The sequence below is a fragment of the Muscardinus avellanarius genome (assembly GCF_963383645.1).
Source record: "Muscardinus avellanarius genome assembly, chromosome: 10".
Classification (NCBI taxonomy): Eukaryota; Metazoa; Chordata; class Mammalia; order Rodentia; family Gliridae; genus Muscardinus; species Muscardinus avellanarius.
The window spans coordinates 93,840,010-93,864,573 of NC_137796.1; the positions used below are offsets into that span (position 1 = coordinate 93,840,010).

A 24,564-nucleotide genomic window follows, 5' to 3' on the forward strand; every position below is an offset into this window, starting at 1 on the left:
TGGGGCCTCCAGGATGGCATTAGTTAGTGGCTTTACTAGAAGAAGAGAGATCAGTTTTTCAACTCTGTGAAGACACAGTAAGTCAGATGTCTTCAAGCCAGGAAGAGGCCCCTGGAACCAAATCTCACTGACGCCTTGGTCTTGGACTCCCCAGCTTCCAGAATTATGAGGAATGTTTGTTGTTTGAGCCATGCAGCCTATGTCCTTGCTAAAGTAGTGTGAACTGACTAATATAAGGTTTGCCATGCTCCAAATCCCTCTGAAATTAAATATATATTATTATTTGTAATTCTTTTATTTTAGTACTGGGGATTAAACCCAGGGGCGTTCTACCTTTGAGCTACATCGCCAGCCCATTTTAGTTTTTGTTTTGAAACAGAGTCTCGCTAGGTTGCTGAGAGTCTTGCTAAATTGCTGAGGGTGGTCTCGAACCGGCACTCCTCCCGTCTTAGCCTCCCCAGGACTGGGATTACAGGCGTGAACCACCATGGCCAGCTTTGCAATGTTTTAATCATTTTATATGTGGCATTTAATTAAACTTCTCTGGGGGAGGGAGCTATTATCATGTTCCAGTTTACAGATGAGGAGATGGAGGGTGGAAGTGCAAGTATCCAGGGTTAGATCTTGAATGTCAGTTCACACTCCCAGGCAGCCTGCAGGAATCCCAGCGAAAGAATAAACAGACTGTAACATCTCCAGGGAACATCTCACTGACCACAAGAGGTAAATGGGATCACCTCCTAGAGTCTCCAGAGTGTCTGTGGGCACAGTTCAGCTTCCAAGACAGAGACGGGGCAGTTCAGGGACAGGGGAGCGAGCTTGCATAGGAAACACTCAGAAACAAAACAAAACAAAACACCCTGGCTCCGTTGGTTACGACAAGGCAAAACCTTTAATAACATGAGTGCTTATTACATTAGCTGCTTCAGGGCTCTGACATCTTTGATTTCTGGTCATGTTTTTTTCCTAACATGTAAAGGTGAATGCCTCCCTCAGGGCCACCTGGGTGGTTGGTTTCCTGAGGATCTGTGTGGGTGGACGATGGGGACAGCTGTGCGCGCACCTGATGGGGATGTGAAAATCCCCCCTGGCCACCATCCGTGACTTCTACTAAAGTCCTCTTCCAAGGAGGGAAGAATGTGGAGGTCCTTCCAGCAAAGAAGGAAGGAAGGAAAACATCTGGCACAGATACACACAGAGAGAGGGGTGACATTAGGGATAGGCTTGAAAAGTTAAGGAGGATGTAGGGGTTCAGACCTGGCGGCTAGGGGGCGGGGGACCCATGTGGGAAAGGGCTTGAGGTCCATTTGGCTTCATTCTTTGTAAGAAGTAATACCATCACGAGGACCATGCCATGCAACCTTAGAGACATCTGTGTACACTTCCCCCAAGGCTGTGCTGGGCTGCGGGGTGGAGGTCAGAGGTCAGCTCAGACAGGCGTGGTGCGTCTGTTGGCCGGATTGTTATGCAGCGACTCTTTGTATTCTTTGGCCGTGGAGTTGTGGAACTGTAGAAAAGCGTGGTCCCGGTCAGAGTTGAGGAGGGTCCCCATGGTGATCTTAGAGGGGTCCCGGGAGAGGGTGAACATTGAGATATCCGTGGAAGGGATGGTGTGGAAGCCTTTGCTGATGGGGGACAGGTCTCGGGATCTGGGCTCAGTGGAGCGAGAACTTGACCGCCTCCGGAATCTATACCTGTACGGTGGAAGGCGGGCGAACGTCGATTTCTTCAGGAGCTCCGAGTGGGATTTGGCACGTAATTGCTGATGTTTTTCGATATAGATGTGCACGGCGACCACGCCCACGATCTCCGCGATGATGAAAGAGAAGGCTCCGAAATAAAAGGACCAGCCATAGGAGTAGCTTTTTTTTGAGTCACGCTGCCCGGGGTCTCCAGCGTTGGCCGAGATATAAACGATGATGCCGATGATGTTGCTTAACCCTAGAGAAGAGGGAAAAGGAACACACAGGCTTTGTAAACTTCAGAGGAGACTGTGAAATATTTATAGAAAAGGTAGAGATAACGGGGAGAGAGGAGAATGGATTATGGCTGAGAAATCCCACCGCGGAGGTCCTCTTGCAAAAGTCAGTCTCTTGGGACAGGAAGAACAGTGTGCTGCTGAGTCTGGGGCAGCGCACACTCAGCTAAAGGGCGCGTCGTTCGCCCACGGCCCGTACCGGAGAGCTCAGAATGCCTTCGTGTTCCCTCGGAAGCAATTGACTCCATCAACGCTTCATCTCTGGCATTAAGTCACAAGGATGGTAAAATGAACAAGATACGGGTTCCTGCCCTTGAATTCCTCACCATTAGCAGGAGAGGCTGACACGGAAATGCAATTAGAACAAAATACATTAAGGGCGCTACCGAAGGCACACATAAAATGATTCAAGAATAATAAAAGGAGAGAGGGAGGCTGAGGACCTGGCTTTGAAGATGGGGTAACATTTGAGCTGGACCCTGAAGCCCAGCCAAGAAAGGAGAGGGAGGGAAGGAACTGAGGGTGGCTTGCCGGAGTTCTAGCCGGGATGACTGGGAGGCTGGTGGCACCCTGAGCGAAAAATAAGAGGTGGCAGAGACTGCTCTTAGAAAAAGGGGCGATTTGGCTATCTGGGGCTGGAAGAGCTGCGGGGCAGTTCCAGTGCAGCCGTCCTGTGGACATGTGTGGGTCCAGAGCTGCAGTTTGGGGAACTAATGGACAGAAGAAAGGACGGTAGTTGACTGTGCCCTTTTACCTGCACAGAATAAGATAATGCCTTAGGTCGGCTGGTTTTTGAGAGCTAGAATTTGGGAACACAAAGCCGGTTTCTCCAAAAGACAAAGCCTGCATAGACTTAGTCTCCCCAAGTGCCAACAGGGTAACATTAGGAAGAGCTGCTCAGCTCGTTGAAGGGAAATTGATTTTCTAGGGAATGATGAGAAGGGACAGGAGATTCCAAAAGCCGTGCTCATCTCTGGCTATTTTTCTCACATCATTGGGCCAAAGGGGAGATGTCTCTTTTTGTCCCTCTGCTTCAAGGGCCTCGTCCAGGTGCCAACAATGACTCAAGGGGTTGGTATACCAGCTGGCAATTCCTTACCTCCAAATTTAAGCTACCTGTCCGGTGGCGGGACATGGAAGCTGTTCTTCTTATAGCTCCCAACACTACTTGATAAGTAACCATTTCCAGAACCTTCTGAGTTCTGCCCTCCACTGCTGGAATGTTCTGTATTCTTTCTAGGTCTCCCCAGGGTCTCCCTATATTCAAGCAACTAAAGGGTTAAAGCGTGGCAGAGCAGGGCCACAGCATCTGCTTCAGGGCTGCCATTCTGATTGGCTGGTGCACATGTAGGAAGGTGTTTAATATTTTGAATATCGCTTCTGGGCATTCTCTGTTGGGACTTGCCCCTGGAGTGCAGGGCCAGGGTCCACACCTGCCCTCTGTCCTCTTGGCAGTACCCTGCATGTGCTCAGCATGTTCTAATCACGGAACCATTTCTCAATGTAAGAGCTGACCCAGGCAGCCCTCTGTCAGGCTGCAAGAAACCAGAGGATGAAAAACGGCTCCTCTTCCTGTAGTGTCAATTTGGCTGGGAGATTAGTAAGGAAGACACGTTCTTTTATATTAAAATTAACATGGGTATAATAAGGAGGCGAAAGCAGAATTCACATGAATTTTTAAGTTAAATGGGAGGCAGACTTCAAAGACATTTCAGCTCACTGAAGGCGGCTTCTAGTGAGGCCCCCTGATTCTGCAGAGCCAAGGTTTTTCCTCTGCTCTGCTGGCTGGGAAATCTTGCTGGCCAAGTTTAGGAAGCGCCCTCTCCCCCCAAAGAGGTCTTGCTGGGGGTGGGAAGGAAGGAAAGAAAAAAAAGTTCAAAGAGCAGCTCAGATGTCAAACTAGGTTAAAGAGGTGGGCACTGGCTGGGTGCCAAGCGCTGTGTAGAGTCTTTGAAGGCATCCTTTGAACGCATTATTGCAATTCATCGCAATTCTTGCAATAATTCACTCAATTATTTGCTTTTTCAACAAATGACGCCCCCTTTTGCAGAGGAGGAAACCAACGTGCTAGGGAGGTTAAGGAACTTCCTGTGTTGATCCATCTAGGACATAATCCTAGTGGACTTGGAAGCCCAGACTCTTAGCCATAGTAGACCGAGATTGCAGGAGCGAGGTTCAGAGAGAACAAGATGTGAGGGGGTGACTGCTTCATCCCACGCGTTAGACTGTGAACTTTCTGTGGGCGGGGACCAGGCTTGCTCATGGCTGGGGCCCCAGCTCCTAGTCCAGAGCCTGGGCCAAAGCAAAAGCACAGGGCATATGTTGGAAAAAAATGAAGGAGTTGAGTTGAAGTGAGCATTAAATACGCACTGTACATAACAGCTACTAAGTGCTGAGCACACACCAGATGCTAGGCACTGCTCTAAGCCCAGTTATGCACATGCCTGGTACACAGTAAGTGCTCAATAAAGAGCTGTTGATTGCTTGGTATAACTGAGTCAAAAAGAGCATTGGAGGGTGTTGAAGCTGCCGATACTTTCATTTTATAGGTGGCAAAACAGAGACTCCTGGGGTTCCTGGGGGAGATCAGTAGAGGGTTCTAGGGTTAGGCCCCAAGCGTCTGGCTTCCCCTTTGGGCTTTTCAGTGCCCATGTATCTAATCTATTTGCCATTTTTCACAATGTCCCTTGTGCAAATAAAGTTGCTAGTGACACACGCTTTCCTAACAGTCCCCTTGGGGGATAAAATAATGATCTTGTCTTGTTCTTAGAAAACTGCACATCAGCATAACACTGGTACTGATGCTCTGGGTCAGTCAGAGCCAGGATGGGGCCATCAGTGACAGGACTGTGTCTCAGAGCAAAACAAGTGCTTGGGTTTGCTGCTTATTAACATCCTTCCACACAGAGCGTGGTCTGAGACCACAGCCACCTTCGGGCTGACCACATCTCCCCGGGGCAAGATGGCGGCATCCTGCCTGACCACGTGAATGGACTCCCAGAGACTCAGAGCTGGATGCTTCTCATTTTCTTGTTTAACAGAAGAAACAAAAGTAAAAGGAACCTAGCCAAGGTCTTATGGGGACTAGGACGGGGTGCTGGACTCCAGGCTTTGAACTGTAGAGTTGCCGCGTTTTCCAATATTAGAAAACGACATTGTGCTGTTTACCCCCAGACTCCTTCCAACGACCCTATGAAGTTGATGCTATGATTATTTTGCCACCTTCCCACCAAGGGAACCAAGTCATAGGGAGTGGGGTACGGGTCCATGGATGAGGGGGACCGCTGTAGTGTGCATCACCAGGAAGAGAGGTCCTGCCTTTTCTCCTCCCTGCCTTGTTTTTTGGGTCTGTAGAGCGATTCATTTGGACGGCTTCCATCTGCCTTGAGAGGGGTGGGATGGGAAGAGAGAGTAGAACAATGAAAGGAGGGAAGGAAACCCAGAGGAAGGGGAAGATGAGAGTAGAGGAGGGATGGGGCAAAGGGTGGAGAGAGGTGGCTGGGAATGGGACCCTTTCCTGAAGAGTGCCCCTGTCCTCTCGCCGCCTCGAGCCTCTGCTTCTCAGAGACGCTATTTGGCACATTTCTGAGAGCACCTGGGCTGCTGGTCTTCACCTTGCTCTGTTCCCAGAGATGCTCCGAGGATATGAGCATTTGAGATCTTGAAAAGCTGTGTATAATAGTTAACTGGCAAACCCGTGTTTCCAAGGACCAGGCATAATATACATCATGCCCAAGGAACCAGAAAGACTGAAAGATGAAGTCCCTTTTTCTTTTCTTTTACTTTTTGCTTTTCTTGTACTAAGGTTTGAACCCAGGGGCATTCTACTTCCAAGCTATACCTCCATCCTTTTCATTTTCTAAAAATTTGCAACAGAGTCTTGCTAAGTTGATGAGGATCTTGCTAATTTCCTGAAGCTGATCTCAAACCTGCCATCCTCCTGTCTCAGTTTCCTAAGCACTGGGAGTACAGGCATGCCCCCACTACATCCAGCTGGCGGAGCCTTTGCAAATACACCGAATCTGCTCCTCATTCACACGCGTGTCCACGTGTCCACCTTCCGTATACGTGCAAGCACACGCATACGCTCTTTCGTTCACCAGTCTCGCTTTCTCTTTGAGCCGACCCTGCCACCCTTAGCTAGAGTTTCCACATCGTTGGTTCTAATGAGATTCTTTAAGTCCTCAGCCTTAGCCCAACGTGTTGAACATTGTCTTGCTTGTCTCCTGGTGGGGGACCCTGAATAGCAACATCACTTTCCCCACTCGGCCCTGGCTTTGATTTAGGGGAGGTCCGTAAAGGTCGGGGGGCTGGGGGGCATCACTCACCTGCAGAGACGAAAAAGATGCCCGCGCTGAGAATGACATTGTGCCGGCTGCGGTGGAACTCGCTGGCCGCCACGCACAGGCCCCCAAAGAACAGCAGCGTGACGCTGAGGATGGGAAAGACGCTGGAGGCTCTCACAGCCCCTGCGGAGAGAAGGAGACAGGCTTCACCTGCGCCCCAGCCAGCCCTGGCATCTGCCTGCCAGGGGCGTGGGGTGCCTAAGGGAAGAAAACATAGAAATTGCAAAACAAGCCCTCCCACCCCAACATGGGCCTGAGACCACGGCTCAGGGGCCTGGTAGTTGGGGTGAGCACTCTTTAGTCGCCTTCCTGAGTCTAAACAGTATGTGTGTACACAATCCTGGGATTAAACCTCGGAGGTGTTCTACCTCCAAGCAACACTCCCAGCCCCATTTTATTTTATTTTTTAACTTTGAAACAGGGTCTCAGTAAGTTGCAGAGGACCTTCAATCCTTCTGTCTCAGCCTCCCAAGTACTGGGATTGCAGGCGTGTCCCACGGCGCTCAGCTGTCTAAACCGTTTGTCTTTGAGTTCTTCTGGGGCATGCCAGGAGCTGGGGACCTTGGCTCAGAGGGGCCTCTGACTACCCACCATCCATCATCTCTTTACCTTCTCACCTCCCTGGGATGGTTTTCAGCTCTCTCCTGCCTCTGCCAAGTGACCATTGTCACCCTTTGTCCCTGCTGGGGGCCTGGGCATAAACACAGGGAGAATCAAGTGCAAGCAAGCCCCAGGATCGTGGGTGGGTTCACACTCACTCCAACAGTGTCCCCCTGTCCAAGAGAGTATGACATTAAATAACAAAGAGGACTAGGACAGTCGGGCAAGGTGGCCCATGCTTGTAATCCCAGGACTTGGGAGGCTGAGACAGGAAGGAGGATCGCAGCAGGTTCGAAGCCAGCCTCAGCAACTTAGTCAGGTCCTCAGCAATTTAGAAAGACCCTGTTTCCAAATATATATATATGTGTGTGTGTGTGTGTGTGTGTGTGTGTGTGTGTGTGTGTAATATAGTGCTGGGGGTATAGCTCAGCAGTAGAATGGCCCCCAGGTTCAATCCCAGGACCAAAAAATAAAAAAATAAACCAAACCCCAAAAGCCAAACAACAAAATCAAAAAGTAAAAACCACTATGACAGGCCAAGAGGGAGAGACTGCAGAAGAAAGAAAAAAAGCTTTCCCGCCTGCGTTTTACATCTGGAGCGCAGGGGCTTTATTTTATATGAGGACCTGCAAATTACGTATCCAGCCTTGAACGTGGAGACTTCTATCCGAGCATTTGCCGCTCATCAAAATGCGGCCTCTTCCTCAGCCCACACCTGCATTTGCATAATACAGAGCCTGGTGATGCCCACTTAAAACCCAGGAATGTATTCATTTGGCAAATATTGACCGAAAACCTATTAGATTCCAGGAGCCCTGCTGGGTGTAGGGCAGTTGCAGGAATGTTTATCACCCACTAAGATGCCAGTGCTGCCCTTGGAAAGGGCCTGTGGCCAAGGAGTCCTGGAGGCAGCCCCTTGTGTCGGTGCCTGGGTTTCTGCCTCAAGAGAGAGGCTAAGGTTCTGGGAGAGGGGTCCCAGGATGGTGGTGGTAGTGGGGGGTCTGTACTTGCTCAACCAGTACAAGAGTACAGATGTTTTTTGACTTACAGTGAGGTTAAGTCACCATGAACCTATGGTACATTGAAAATATCCTAAGTTGAAAATGCATTGACCACACCTGACCTGGACGTCCCAGCTGCCCAGTTCAGTAGTCTTGGTGGTTTCTCCACGTGACGGTGCTGGCTGACTGGGAGCTGCCGCTTACTGATGCCGCTCCGGATTCAAAAGTCAAACTCAGGTTTCTATTGAATGTTTATTGCTTTTGCAACACTGCAAAGTCGAAAAATCCCAAGACCAAACATCGTAATACAGGGATCGTCTGTATTTCCTGGTATGAACAGACCAGAATATATAAGTGGAATGAATTCTGTGTCCATAGATATACAAAAGAGCCAGGGGCTGTATCTTCGTGGAGCTTACATTCTAGTAGAGATGACAGGCAGGGTCAGCTACAGAATTTGCAGGGCCTTATACTAAACAAAAACATAAGATCTGCCAGGCCTGGTGGCGCACGCTTGTAATCCCCGCGCTTGGGAGGCGGAGGATTGCGCAGGTTCAAAGCCAGCCGCGCTGGCTTAAGAGACTGTTTCCAAATAAAAATATAAAAAATAGGTCTGGGAGTGTAGCCCAGAGGTAGAAGGGCTTCAGGAACCCCAGTACTGCAAAAAAAAAAAAAAAAAAAACAAAAAAAAAAAACTCTGGTTCCAGTCTGGTGTAATGGCACATGCCTGCAATCCCAGTCCTTGAGAGGCCGAGGCAGGAGGATCACGGGTTTGAGGACAGCTTTAGCACCTGAGCAAGAACCTCAACAACCTCATGAATCTGTGTTTCAGAACAACAAAAAATGGGCTGGGGGTGTAGCTTGGAGGTAAAATACACCTCAAGTTACAGGTTTGAAGGAAATCACCAAAAATCCCTGGATGGAGAGTATTCTTATAGTCAGCCCGACCAGATGGGCGGCAGGTCCTTTGATATGTAGATATCCTGCCCTGTCTCTAACCCAGGTATCCTGCTCTGTCTCCAACCCAACCAGATCCACCCCCTCTGGGGCAGGGCGGGCAGCTCTGTCTCAGGCACAGACCCCCACACCTTTTGTTACACTCCAAATTGTGTTAAGTTGCTACTAATACATCAAGAAAAAAATAATGAAAGATCTCTGGTTTCCAAATTGTTAAACATTCCAAGCGGTGGGAGCAGAGCACTGAGCCAGGGTGGGGCCCTCCAGGGGCTGGCTACTTCAGGACCCATAGACCTGCAGAGGCCAGGAGGAGAGCTAACCTCCACTTGGACTGGGGGGCAGATCAGAGGTGGTACCTGGTGGAATGCGGGGTGTATTTTATAGTTGAAAGTTAAAGCCATCAGAATTCCCTGGTGGATGGGCCGCCACTCTTACTCTTTGCTGAGTGAATGGTGGAGCGATGGCTGAGAGGACCCCTGCCCGGAAGTGGTATGGGGGCGGGGCAGGATCAACCGGTTCATCTTGGCCACAAGAGGCTCAAAGCTGAGTTTCCACTACTCCGTGTTTTAAGCTTTATTCTCCACAGGTGTGGCGAGCTAGCTCTAGCCTTTCCCAAGGAGAAGGTGGAGGAGCCCTGGAGTAAGGAGCTACAGGCATACAAGGGCGGGATTCTCAATCTCTCTTTCTCTGTACTGGAGATTGTACCAGTACTGGGAAGAGGTTTCAAAATGTATTAATGTACCAGTATTGGGAAAGATTTCCAATTTTAAAATATATCTTTGGTAGTGAAGAAAGCCAGGAACGGTGGGGAGAGGGCAGCAGATTTTACCATGGATAATTAGCAAAGGCATAGAAGAAGCCTAGGACCTTTTTACATTTCTGAAGCGAGGCAGTTCCTCAAGGATGTGAGGAAATCCTATGGAGAAGCAACTTAACACATTTTGGAGTGTAACAAAAGGTGTGGGGGTCTGTGCCTGAGACAGAGCTGCCCGCCCTGCCCCAGAGGGGGTGGATCTGGTTGGGTTGGAGACAGAGCAGGATACCTGGGTTAGAGACAGGGCAGGATATCTACATATCAAAGGACCTGCCGCCCATCTGGTCGGGCTGACTATAAGAATACTCTCCATCCAGGGATTTTTGGTGATTTCGTTCAAACCTGTAACATGAGGCTGTAACTGTCTTCTGTATTTCTTTTTTCTGTCTTTTTAATAAACTTCTTTAAATCTTCAGCAAGAGTCCAGGCTATTGCATATTTATCCTTAGCTCAGGACAAGAACCCGTGGGTTTTGTGGTTTTTTTGTGGGCTTTGGGGGGAATTATCCCCAGGGGTCTAACAAAGGTCCCTGGGGACAGTTTCCCTAACCGTAACATCTTCTCCCAAAACCGTAACAGAGATTGAACCCAGGGGCATTCTACCACCAAGCTATTCCTGCAGTCCCCCCCTTTATTTTTATTTTTAAAATTTGGAACAGGGTCTCACTAAGCTGTTGAGGGTCTGGTTGTCTGGCTACATTCCTGAGGCTGGTCTCCAAATATAAGCCTACTGAGTCAGCCTCCTGGGATTACAGGAGGTGTGCACTGCCACACCCCACAGGGATGGGGTTCTCTGAATGAAGAGAAGATGGAGGGGTTGACTTTGTTTCAAGTTGGACTCCCCCCAGTGACCCAACAGGAAGATCGAGGTAGTTCAGGATCCCAGATAGCTCTGCCCCTCACACCCCCGGCTGTGATGGTGACATTTTGGGAGGGGTTTCAAACTGCCTAGAAAACCTGTGGGGAGATTTAGGTGTGGGGGAAGGAGCTCCCGGCCTGCTCAGCATCCTTCAGAGATTCGCTGCTATGCTCAGGCTTCTGTTGGAGTTCAGAGAATGGTAACTTGGAAATATGTTTATATTTATATATATATTTTTTTTGGCATGGCAAGTAATTTGATCTAAAGGAAATGAAAAGGCCTTTCAGGAGGCAGGTTCAGAATCAAGGTCTCCCTGACCTTGTCTCCTCTGCACCACGGGCCCCACCACTCCCCAAGCCCCCAGCAGCAGGAAGAGGCTTTCTGCAAATTTCCCTTATCTGCCTAAGGTCCAGACCCGCCAAAGAGGAAGCAATTATCTCTGGTCTCTTCTCTAGGTTTTCATTAACTGAACTCATTTCACAGGAAGAAAGACTGAAGTGTGTCAACAGACTTGGACAGACTTGTCACACGCCTTTGCCTCTATTTTGGTCCCGCGGAGACTCTTTTACAGTCCACTGTCACTCTGCTAGCCAGTCCTGGTCCCAGGCCCGTTGAATTTCCTCCCCCAATTCCCTTCCCCCCTCCAAATCGCTTATTGCACCCTCCCCCATAGAAACAATGGGCATATCAGTTCCTAAATCCTGTGGGACTCCTGAGTAGTCACACCTCTGTGATTTTTCCAGCATGCTACGATTTCCCCCCATTTTGCTCATTCATAAATTTGTATTCCCTTTCTACTATTTCTTTAGTCTATGTTCAATTCAGTACAGTGAACCTTCAGAGGGCAAAGGAGAAATTTTTCTTCACTCTGACTCTTGAAGAAGGCAGAACCGACCCCCTGGTTCCTTTAACACCCCCTTCCCCACCCAGAGAGTGTTCTCACAGAAGAGTGGCTTCAGGGGCCCCAGTGTGGTGTAGCTTATTTATTATTACTTTTCTGTGTGTGTGTATGTGTGTGTGTGTGTGGTACTGGGGATGGAACCCAGGAGCATTCTACCTCTGAGCCACACCCCCAGCCCTAGTTTTTATTCTTTATTTTGAAACAGGGTCTCACTGAGTTGCAAAGGGCCTCACTAAATAGCTGAGTCTGACTGTGAACCGCGATGATCCTCCTGTCTTAGCCTCCCAAATGCTGGGGTTACATGCACACGCCACCACGCCTGGCTTAGTGTAGCTTATTTCTAATGGGTCCAGCTGTGGGAGGAATTCATTGATAATTTCTAAAAATGTACATATATATTACTGTGGACATCAGTTTGGAGGTTCCTCAAAATCTAGGAGTGGAGCCACCGTATGACCCAGCTACACCACCCCTCAGTATCTTTCCTAAAGAATTAAAGCCAGAATACTCTATGATACATGCGTATCTTTGTTGATAGCAGTGCAGTTCATAAGAGCTAAACTATAGCCAGACGAACGCATAAAGAAGCTGCGGTGTATACACATAATAGAATTCTACTCAGCCACAAAGAAGAACAAAATCACGTCATTTGCAGGAAAATGGATGGAACTAGAGAACATTACGCTGAGTGAGATTAGTCAGTCTCAGAAAGTCAAGGGTCATTCGTTTTCTCTCGTATGTGGAAGCTAGGAATTTCTCCTAAATGGAGAAAACGGGAAACACGAGAGACTTTGGATAATGCAGAGAAACTTGGAGAGTGGCCGAAGGGGTTGAGAGAGGAATTTCGGGAGAGGAAGAGGGAGGGCTAAAGGAGGAAGTAGTCCAAGATACGCTGGCGCTATGTGAAGGTATTACTACCCCTCTCACTAAGTCATGTGGGGAGGCAGGAGGGGAGAGCCGGTGAGATGTGGAGGGAAATACTCCGAGAGCTGTGTGCATGTGTATTTTTTTTTTTTTTTACCACATTGAGTCTGACTATGCTGTATAATTGCAAGGCACTGATAAAATAATTTTTTAAAAATGTTCATGTGTGACCTGTGGATTTCTACCTGGACTCTGGGTGCACAGCCCCCCAGTTATTGGGGATGGGTCTGTCTCCTCTAGCAGTTTCAAGCACTCATTTGGAACTTGTGAACCAGCCCTTAAAAAGATCGTTTGCGTTGTGTATTGGTTGAAATTGCTCGGATGTTCAACGTAATGAGATTATTTGATTAAAGGAGAATTCTTTTCTCAAAAAGTTCAAAACATGATTAACCTTTGAAGGGTACCCCAAGGAAGTGCTTCAAACATCCAAAGCTACTGAATGATGTTGGTAAGGACGGTGTCGATTTGAAATGTGTACATATGTGATGTATAAAATGTGGCCGTTTTCAAAGTGGTGAAGTAGTCATTTCACAAGCCATCGGTGGTAAGACCCCACCCCACCTTTTGCTCTACAAATAGGATGTGAGCAGATTTCATTCTGGCTGCTGGTGTTTGCCTTAAAATAGGGGTTTCTGCTGCCATTTTCTCCTGCTTAGGTTGGAGCTCACCCTGCATGACTCAGCCCAGTGCACGCACAGTGGCTTCAGAACAGAAAGGTTTTATTGTTTTCCTTCCCTCTTTCTCCTGTCCAAACTTTCCAGAGCTCAGTTAGGGTCTTGCAGGTGGGGAGGTCAGCTTGTTCCCGTGTAATCCCACCATTATGTCTGAGAAGGACTTTGCTAAGTGCGGTGCTGTGTTGGGGGGATTTCCTACTCAACAGGTCCTGGGGACTATTTAATTTTCTGCTCCAGTGCTAAATTTATGTGATGAAATGTAATTTCTGAATTGGCATGCTAATTATAATAGAAGAAGGGTCTTTGGGAGGCAATCAGGATTAGATGAGGTCACAAGTATGGGGCTCCCCCGATAGCACTGGGAACTGAAGAAGTCAGACTCCAGCTGGCACACTTGATGTCTCACTGTGTAACATTCTTTTCTACACTGTGATGTAGGCAGAAGGCCCGTAGCAGATGCCAAGCAGATATGGCACATGTTCTTGGGCTTCTGAGCCTCCAGAACTGTGAGCCATACAAACCTTTATAAATGACCCAACTTCAGGTATTCTGTTACAGTAAGAGAAAACAGACTAAGATATAGGTTTAAGCTATAGCCTACCCCAAAGTATACATGAGAAAGAGAAAACAGCAGAGAAAACATCCATAGAAGCTGAGTTGCATCAGGGCCATGGGACATGATGGGAACTGGCAGCATCAGCTCTATGGTAGGTAAGAAGATCCCCGCCAGAACATGACCTTGGCCCCAAATGGTTAGGTCAGAGATTCCATAAAATCTGTGTGCTTGTTAAGGTCCTTTCTTAAACTGAACTAGATTCCGTGGCTATTGGTGAATGGGCCATGGGATGGGGCTGAGAGGAGAGGAAGGAAAAGAGGGCCCCACACTTCTGGAGAGGAAAAAAATATCTTGTCCAAAAAGCAATTGATCTCTTCAAAGAACTTAGAGCCAATTTTGCAGGTGGTAGAATAGTAGTCATGGTTCTGTTTAGTCTCCAGCAGGGTGAACGTCAAAATGTTTCATCTGAGTAGGAAAGAAAAACAAAGATAAAACTATGGGCACTCTGGTGAAATCCTACTGGTAGCGAGTGACTCCAAAGCCAGTCTCTTTTGAGGAGGTCCAGGCCATCGGTGTCGCACCCCCGATTTGGGGTATGTTGCATCTCTAAACGTGACTTTTCCTTCCCACACCAAACCTTTTTTTTTTTTTTTTTTGGTACTAGGGATGGAACACAGGGGCATCTACCTCCAAGCTACAACCCCAGCCCTATTTTTTTATTCTTTACTTGGAAAGAGGGTCTTACTGATTTGTAAAGGACCTCACTAAGTAGTAGCTGAGGCTGTACTCGAACCGCGATCCTCCTGTCTCAGCTTTCCAAATGCTGGGATTACAAGCATGCACCATCATGCCTGGCTACATACCAAACCTTTTTGAGCTGCTGATATGAGGGGTTTGGATAAATTCCAGTGGGTGAAGAGAGACTGAAACGAGAGAACTGGCCTGTTTATATGCAAAAAGCCAGCCTAAAAATGACTGTTCTTTTAGATTGACCCCATACCACTTCTGCTGTTGTGTAATTAAAGGTTCAGAAGTAGACACAGGGCCGTCTGCAGACTAGCAGGCCTGATAGGAGCCAGAAATGATTTTAATTAAAAAACTCTAAACTCTTTCCCCTCCCTTCCTTTCCTCTGTTGGGAACGGAGAACTCAGGACTTCACGCAAGCCACATGCTGAGCACACCCTCTACCACTGAGCTACGCCTCAGCTCTCAAACACTTGAGTCGTGAGCTATAAACATAACCTACATAGACCAGTTTCTTAGTTTGTATTTACTTATTATCACATTAAAAAACCTTAACATCTAACACTCTCGAATAGCAAATTAGTCGGTGCCTTGAAATATTTCCTTTTGAGTGAGCTCAACAGACATTCCTGAAGGAGTTACAGAAATCACATTTAAATCCCAAACCAAACTCCCCGTGTGTCTTGAACAATTTTGCTTCCTTTCCTGTCTTCAGCATCAACTTGACTAACCTCATTGTGTGTGTTTGATAATCATTGTGGCTGCTTATTAACTAGCCAATTAACCAGTCTCTGGGGCAGTTAATGGCTCTGTCAGTTCTTATAAATGACAAACAGCATCCTGTGTCTGCAACTGAACTATGCGATTGTTAATTCCAAGCAGCAAACAAGAGCTAACCCAAGCTGCCTTGAGATTACATGTTGGGCCTGGGGCGAAGTGTAATATGCATTAGCTTAGTTAATTTTCATGACCCCGTCAGATAAATGACATTATAATCTCTATCTCAGAAACAGATGAAGAAAGTTAAAGAGATCGGGAGGTAAAGCAACTTGCCCCAGGTCCACCCAGCCAGTAGGGAGTCAAACTAGGGTCAAAGCCCAAATCAGTCAGGTTCCGGAGCCCTGGCTCAAAGCCACCACACTCTACCGGCCCCTCTGTGCCATAGTTATGACTGCTTATGCCCTATCCAGGTTACTGACCTTGGAAAAATTCTATGGAGACACTGGCCCTGTCCCAGTAGGATTGAAACTGAAGGGAAGTCAAAGAAGTAAACTTTGGTGTGTATTTATCTGCCCAGGCCTCATCCCTGGGGACCTCCTCGCCCATTAGCACCTCACCCATTAGCACTTTGCCCATTAGCACTTCAAATCAGCCCTCTGGGGAAGGTGAAAACTTGTATTCAAGTTGAAGAAAATTCCTTAGATTTTTCTCCTAAGTAGACTAAAAAGACCTTTTGGGTTTGATTCACCTACTTTTCTTTTCTTTTTTTTTTTTTTTTCTATTTCCAGCTCACTGAGATTAAAGAGACTTAAATATCAGAACCCCGTGAATGCCTCTGCCTCTGTCTAGTAACACCTGAAGCTCTTTTGCACTTAGAAATTGTTACTTGGGGAACCTCAAACTCAGATAGATGTAACTGAGGGATGGCAGGGGATCCTTCCCTTCCTCCCAGGGGAGGCTCTGGAAGTGGGAGGACCCCGGAAGTGGGAGGGCCCCGGAAGTGGGAGGATCCCGGAAGTTAGATGACTTACGTAGGAGATATTCGGCTGTATCCTGTTCGTAGTCTGCATCTTCAGGGAAGTGATCAATTTTCTTGCACACGCCTCGGAATGCCCCTGTGGAAACAAGAGTGGTCCTGAGCCAAGGGGAGAAAGCAGTATCTCTGGGGCCTAGGCTGGATCCTTAACCACATGGTGCAGACCCATCCCCTGGTTACTGGGAGCTGTGCATTGGTGGGCCTGGCAACATCTTTATTTAGGGCTCAAGGAGACCAGTTGCTGTTTGGATCCTGAATGACCCCCTAAGGCCAATGTGTTAAAGGCTTGGTTCCTAGCTGGGGTATTGTGGGGAGACAGGAATCTGAGGAGGTGGGCCCTAGTTAGATGAAAGTTAAGTCATCAGGAGCTGCCCTTGAAGGAGATAATTGGGACCCTGGGCCCTTCCTCTCCCTCAGTGCTCACTGGTCCCTGGGAAGGAGCAGCTTTGCTCTACCATGAACTTGGCTGAAAAAACAACAGAGCCAATTGGCCATGGACCATGAGCCAAAATAAGCTTTTCCTCCTGCAAAGATGATTTGTCAGCCAAATGTGTTGGCATATGCCTGTAATCCCAGTACTTGGAAGGCTGAGACAGGAGGATTCCATGGTGGAGGCCAGCTCAGCAACTTAGAGAGACTCTTAACAACTTGGCAAGACTCTATTTCAAAATAAAATAAAAGGAGTGCTAGGAGTATGGTTCAGTGGTAGAAGGTCCCTGGATCCAATCCCTAGGACCAAAAAAAAAAAAAAAAAAATCGATTAATCTCAGTTATTTTGTCACAGTAACTTAAGGTCAACTGACATACTCATAGAGCCCAAAAAGTAGATTGAGCAGCTCTGCTTCTGAAATGCTGTATGGTGTTGGCAACCACTTAGATGGGTGGAAAACTTGGAAGCATATGCACTTACTATGTGACTGTCTTAACCCTCCTGTTAGCTAAAGGAAAAGAGAGGTGGGTTTATGTGAGTCTTCCCATTTCATAGATGAGAAAGCCAGGCTTTAAGAATTTCACTTGAGAGCACTCAGGTAAGGAGCAGATCCAGAATCCAGCCATTCTGGAATATCCACTCTCTCCAAGGTTGCTCAGCTCCAGCCTCATGATCCCTCTCCCTCTCTCCCTCTGCCCACACACCAGGGACCAGGATCGCTGTCCCTTGCTGTGTGGAGCCAAAGAAGTACCAAGGATTCATCTCAAAGAAGCCATTGGCATTTTACCTCCATTCCCACCTTCAGTGTAAACTTGACTACGCTCATCGTGCATGTTTGATCATCATTGTGGGTGTTTATTAACTAGCCAATTAACCAATCTCTGGGGCAGTTAATGGCTCTGTCAGTTCTTACAAATGACAGACAATATTCAGAACATCTCGCCACAAGCACAGCATGAAATCATGCGTTCCTGTCCTCCTCCCTGTCTGCAGAGACAGCAGGAGGTGAGGGGCAGTGTAGTGTTGTGAGAGGCAGAAAAGGAAGGGTGAGAATCAGGCAGAGCCGCGCTTATGTTTCAGAGCAGTTATTATAAGAATAAAGGCCATGTATCAACATGAGATCTTTTTTTTTTTTTGCAAATCTGTAGGCACTTCATAATAATAGCTGCTACTAATTAAGAGCTTCCAAAAGGCCAGGCACATGGGTCAAATCGTACAATCCTTATCTCAATTACTCTGGCCCACCACCCTCGGAGGTGCTGTCACAGAGGAGGGTTGATTTCTTGAGCAGTCTGAGGAGTTTACAAAGAAGAAAACCCACCTCAGCACTGGCAGGGTCCTTGGCTTATGTGATGGAAAAGAATTTCAGTACATGCCAGACAGAGACACAGACAGAGGTTTATTTAGGAAAGGAGGAAACACACATTCAGGGTAGGATGTGGGCTACCTCAAGAGAGAGATGTAATTTTGGAGGTGCAGGGTTCTTCTGTAAAAAAAAAACACGGTGAAGGGTGGGCATGGGAAGGTTTGGGAAGGCAGTCTACAGGCAGTTTCTATAGTCTGGTCATCCTTAGGGTCCTCAGATCGACCATGGTCTCCATTGTATGATCAACAGATAAGCTGGAGAGTGTCCTAAGTTAAAGGTTTCTGTCTTGCTAACAGGCACAGGGCAATTATGTTTTTTGTTTGTTTGTTTGTTAACTCTAGGATCTATAGATTTCCCAGGAATTTGGGGTGGATGGGTCTAGGAAGAAGAACTAGCTTGGGGAGTAGAGGTTGAGGAATGTTAACACTAGGTTCTTATATCAAAGTTCTATTTTACTTCTCCTTCCTATCGGTCTCCTTTCTACCTGTTTATTTTTTCTATCCTATGGTCAGTAAGGGCTAGTAACATTGGCATAAGGGTCACAGAGGGGATGAAGGTGTCATGGCTGATGAGTGAGAAAATAAATATTTGAGAACAGGCTCCAAAGCCTGTGGTTTTACCATCACACTATAAATAGCGATGATTATTCTGTCAACTATCACTATGTCTATTATTATAAGGATAAGGGTACTATTTAACCCCTACTCTAAGTAGACTCTGAGCCAGGAGCATTTCACAATAATTGCAATTAGATATGTATAACATCTCTTTGTTTCTCTGATCACCAGGCAAAGAATAGACTGAGAGCCAGGCATGGCGGTGCACACCTGCTATCCCAATACTTGGGAGGTTGAGACAGGAGGATGGCAGGTTAAAGGCCAGCCTCAGAAACTTAGACTTTCGGCAACCTAGCAAGACTTGTTTCCAAACAAAAAATTTAAATAAATAAATTAAATAATAAATAAATGCTCCTGGATTCAATTCTCAGTTCCAAAAAAAATAGCCCCCACAAAAATAAAAACAAAAATGAATACACTAATAACCAAAAAGAAAAATAAGAGAATCCAGGTAAGAAGACCCTAGGAATATTGAAACAAAACATAAAGGCCTTGATTTTTCTTGTTCAGATTCCAGAGTTTCATTTGTACATTTCTCTTTGTTTTTAAGCCTCACTCCTTCCAGTTGACCGGATAGTAAATCATCATAAATAACACATGCTGTCTTTTTACAATAGTCCAGGTGCCAATCTGCACAAGCATTTTCCGGGCAAGGAAACTGAAACTCAGGGCCATTACTGATTTCCCCCAGGACACAGCTCGTAAGTGCCTCGCTCAAGCGCAGTTCTGGCCGAGTCCCAAGTCCAAGGTCCTAAGCAATGTTGGGACTTGCACTACTTCCAAGGGCTTCCGAGTTCTAAGCCAAGTCTTTTGCCAGGTGGCTTAATGATACTTCTGCAATCTGTCCCCTGCAACTGATGGTGGCAATGAGGTCAGCCCATGGTGCCCCATCACAGATAGATTCCAGGGCCAGTGTGATTTCAGGGGCAAGGATGATTCCAGGGGCAAGCATGTTGGCTGTGGCATTAGCTTACTGTTAGCTGTTTTACAGCTTGCATGAAATATTTTGTAGGAAGAAAAGGTTCAAGTGAGATAGAGGGTGACCCCCTCCTTCCTGCAACAGACGCATCAGAATCACTGTGGGAAATTGGGATTATGTGCACTCTTGCATCTGCTTGAAAAATGGGCGCTTACTGGGGATGACTTAAGTCCGTTTAAAAGTAGGACTAACAACCAGCAAACTAGGACTTAGAATCAGTGGCTCCTGGAGACATACTCCCAGGTGGCCCACCACTTGTTTTTGTACCGTCCGTGATCTCAGAATGGCCTTTGCATATTTACATGATTAGCAAAAAAAAATAAGGGAAATTCAAATTATCATGCCTAGACCTAAAGTTCTCTTGGAACAACCACGCCCATTTTTACACAGTTTCAGTGGTGGCTTCCATGCTGCTAAGGAGGAGCTGGGACTGGCCGAGGGTAAAGCTGAAAGTAGTTACTCTCTGGCCCTTTAAGAAACACTTGGCCGAAGCCTGGGTTGATGATTTCTGTCCTGTGAGGGCAAAAGCAGAAAGCAGTGGTGAAAGGCAGCGGGGAATTTGGTGGAGGCTTAATCCAGACTGGGGCTTCTAGAGCAAATGATGGTGGCTTTGGGCTGCAGAAATCTGGGTTGCAGATTGTTTTGTTTTGTGGTTTTATTTGCTATATGGTTTTATCACATTCTTTGTGTAATACTGAGGATTGAACCCATGGGTGCTCTACCTCTGAGGTACACCCCGAGCCATGTTTATTTTTTGTTTTGAAACAGGGTCTCACTAGGTTCCTGAGAGTCTCACTGCATTGCTGGCTTTGAACCTACAATCCTCCTGTCTAAGCCTCCTAAATCTTGGGATTACAGGCATGAACCACCATGCCCAGCTTTGTGTTTTTCTTTTATCTGGCATATTTTATCACATATTTTTATTTATTGATTGGTTGATTTGTTTGTTTGTTTGTTTGTTTGTTTATTGCGGTACTGGGGATGGAACCAAGACCTGCAAAAAAAAAAAAATGTGTTGCTACAACTTAAAATTCAGGATATCTTGCTGGGCATGGTGGCATATGCCTATAATTCCAGTATTTGGGAGGCTGGGACAGGATGGTCTCAGGTTGGAGGCCAGTTTCAAGCAGCTTAGTGAGATCTTGTTTCAAAATAAAAATAAAAATAAAAAAGGACTAGAAGTGTGGCTTGGAGGTCTAGTGACACTGAATTCAATCCCTAATATTATAAACAAATAAATACATATTCAGGATATTTCACATGGAAACCTGATTTACAATTTTTCTTTAAAAAAGAAGAGCTCTGTCCCACATTTTCACATGACAGCAAGCCCTCATTAGCCCAGGCACGAGTCCTCCAGTTGGTCAAGGTCTCCAACTGATCCCGATGATACTTGCTCATCCCTTTAGATATTTTGGAGTTTGCAACCCCTGAGCCCAAAATGTGTTTAGCAAGAGCCCAGTCTTTGGAGTCTCACTTTCGTACAAATCCTGACCCAGCCCCTTATTGGTTGTGGTATGAATAGCAAATGACCTCTCCAGACCTCAGCATCTTCTCCTACCACAGGGTGATAATGAGAGGGATGGCGACTTCATGGCGGTGCCATGAGAATTAATGGAGGCAGGAATACTGGTCCCGGTGCCAGACGCCATTCTCAGCACTTTACACATAAATCTTTTAATCAGGCAGTGCTGTGAAAGCCCTCTGTACCACTTCCTGGCACAAAGTAAGAACTCAATAAATTACAGCTATTACTACCATTGGTTTGGGTAGGTATTTTAGGACCAGAAGAGACACATTGGCAACATGGTGAGACTTTAAAAAGCAATATAAAAAGGAAAGGGAAATGAGAATTTCCTCCAGGAAGACTCCATCCTGAAGCTGCCGCCACCCCAAGACACACACTCATGATACAGTGAACTTGGCCATTCATATCCGTAGCATATTGCTGGCTCCCAGAAATAACTATTCGTTAGCATTTTTACATTTCCTTCCAGGCTTTCTTCCACCCCCCTCCCTGTGCTTTCATGCAAAAATGACTTAGCAAGATTAAGACCATGCTGTTCTTCTCACTTACATTTTCTTAGGAGGATTTCCCCATATCAGTAAATCTAAGAAAATAGATTGAGATTGGACTTGCCCATAAATTGCACTGGATGAAACCAAAGAGATGTTGAAAAGGTACCAACTGCAGGGATTCTGAAGACAGAGATAAACACTGTCTTAAAACAGCTCTAAGCTAAGGCCCTGAGGCAGGGAGAAAACCAAACCAGAAAGAGGACCAACAGTGTTTGGTTTAAGGACAAATCTAGTGGCTACTTCCGAATTTTTTTTTCTTTAAAAAAATTTTTTTTTATTGGTGAATTGTATTTATACATCATAATGGGATTAAAAAAAAAACTTGTGTAGACATACATGCATTCATCACCCAGTTAGCCCCTACCCATACTTGTGGAATTTAGTGGGGAGCCAGTACAGGGCAGGAGTGATACCCAAGAGGGCACAGGAGCTTGGGAAGAGTTTTGGAATGGAAGAAATATTCAGAAGAGATTTCCTGAGCTGTTGAAGTAGAATTGCAGAGACTGGTTTGGTGGTGACTATCACTTCATCCTGAGTAGAGAAGATTATACCAGACAAGGAAAAAATTCTTTCTTCATAGGAGGAAAGGTGTGCCTTTACACCAGTGCTCCTTAAAAACTAAACCCTTGAAGCATTTTTATTAAAGAATAAGATAAGAATGCCTATCATTGTGCATATTATTGATCACAGTTCTATAAGTTCTAGTGAGTATACAAATTGAGTTATAGGCAATAGAAAAAAATGAACCCAGGTGTGGTGGCACATGCCTGTGTTGTCAGAACTTGGGAGGTTGAGGCAGGAGTATTGTAGGTTTGAGGACAGCCTCAGCAACTTAGTAGAACCCTCAGGAACTTAGCAAGATCCTACTTCAAAATAAAAATAAATACATCTGACAAAACAGATTTTTTTTTTTTTTGCAGGTCTGGGGATGGAACCCAGGGGCATTCAACTTCTGAGCTACAATCCCTGCCCTATCTTTTATTCTTTATTTTGAAACAGGGTCTCACTGAGTTGCAGAGGGTCTCACTAAGTAGCTGAGCTGTCTTTGAACCGCGATCCTCCAGTCTCAGCCTCCCGAATGCTGGGATTACAAGCATTGGCCACCATGCCCAGCTCAAAACAGACTTTAAGCTAAAACATAAGAAACAAAGTGGGTCAGTTCTTATAACCGAAAGGAACAACCCAACAAGAAGATATAATGATAGTAAACACTAACATCCCAAATGTGGGTGCACCCACTTTTTTTTTTCAATACTAGAAATGGAACCCAGGGGCATTCTACCTCTGAGCTATACCCCAAGCTCTACATTTTATTTTGAAACAGCGTCTCACTGAGTTGCAAAGAGCCTCACTAAGTAGTAGCTGAGGCTGTACATAAACCATGATCCTCCTGTCTCAGTCCCCCAAATTCTGGGATTATAAACATGCTCCACCATGCCCGGCTGCACCCACTTTTATAAAACAAACTCTTCCGGACATCAGGCCTCAAACAGACCCAAATACAATAATATCAGGAGAATTCAACACACCGTTTACATCATTGGGTCAATATTTCAGGCAAAAGATGAGTAAAGATTCTTCAGACCTAAAGAATACTATAAACCAAATAGACGTAATAGACATATATAGAATGTTTCAACCAGTAATACCTCAATACACTTCTCAGCTGCTCATAGAACCTTCTCCAAAATAGATCACATCATGGGCTTCAAAGCAAGTACTAGCAAATTCAAATAATATATTTCCCTGCATCTCTCAGGTCAGAGTAGAATGAAAGTAGAAATCAACAATAGGAAGACCAAAATAAATTACATAAATACATAGAGACTGAAAAATACACTCTTGAATGAGGATTGGATCAGAAAAGAAATGAGAGGAGAAATAAAAAATTTCTAGAATTAAACAAAAATAGAGACACAATGTATCAAAATCTATAGGACACTTTGAAGGCAGTTTTAAGAAGAAAATTTGTAGCACTGATTTCCCACATTAAAAAAAAAAAAAAAAGGCGCCGGGCGTGGTGGCGCACGCTTGTAATCCCTGTGCTTGGGAGGTGGAGACAGGAGGATCGCACAGGTTCGAAACCAGCTGTGTTGGCTTAAGAGACCCTGTTTCCAAAAATAAAAAATAGGTCTGGGAGTGTAGCCTGGAGGTAGAAGGGCTTCCAGGAACCCCAGTACCACCAAAAAAAAAAAAAAAAAGTCTCCAGGCGTGGTGGCGCACGCTTGTAATCCCCACACTTGGGAGGCTGAGACAGGAGGATCACTCAGGTTAGAAGCCAGTCTCAGCTACTTAGTGAGGCTCTCAGCAACTTAGTGAGACCCTGTTTCAAAATAAAATATAAAATAGGTCTTGGAATATAGCCCAGAGGTAGAAAGCCTCTGGGTTCCAACCCCAGTACCACACACAAAAAAAAACAGTCACCAAATAACCTAGTGACACACCTCTAGGACCTAGAAAAATAGAAATAGTCTAATCCCAAAGCCAGTAGAAGGCAGGAGATCATTAAAATCAGAGCAGAAATAAATGAAATAAAGAGAAAAAAACAGTACAAAAGATCAACAAAACAAAAAGCTGGTTTTCTGAAAAGATGAGTGAGATTGACAAACTCTTAGCCTACTTAACCAAATGAAAATCAACCCAAATTATTAAAATCAGAAATGAAAAAGGAGACATTACCACAGACAGTGGGGAGATTCAGAGGATCATCAGAAACTATTTTGAAAATGTATATTCCAATAAACTGAAAAACATGGAAGAAATCAACAGATTTCAAGACACATACAACCTACCTAAATTAAACCAAGAAGATATAGAAAACCTAAATCAACCAATAGCAAGCAAAGATACGAACAGCGACGAAAATCCTTTCATCAAAGAAAAGTCCAGGTTCAAATGGATATTCACAGCTGAATTCTACAAAACCTTTGCAGAACTAAATCAAATACTTCGCAAGTTAGTCTGTGAAACAGAAAGAGATGGA

At 45.9% G+C, this 24,564-nt stretch overlaps 1 protein-coding gene across 1 annotated transcript in view; it reads right to left on the bottom strand.

Annotated features, from left to right (window-relative positions):
- Positions 1 to 1,429: 1,429 nt before the first annotated feature.
- CACNG3 (calcium voltage-gated channel auxiliary subunit gamma 3) overlaps positions 1,430 to 24,564 on the bottom strand; it is a gene marked incomplete at both ends in the record, with an annotated part of 105,044 nt that continues 81,909 nt past the window's right edge. The window contains 3 exons of the mRNA XM_080702130.1: positions 1,430 to 1,941; positions 6,307 to 6,447; positions 16,106 to 16,189. Of these exons, the coding sequence (XP_080558256.1) occupies positions 1,430 to 1,941; positions 6,307 to 6,447; positions 16,106 to 16,189 (737 nt within the window). The remainder of the gene's footprint in view (positions 1,942 to 6,306; positions 6,448 to 16,105; positions 16,190 to 24,564) is intronic.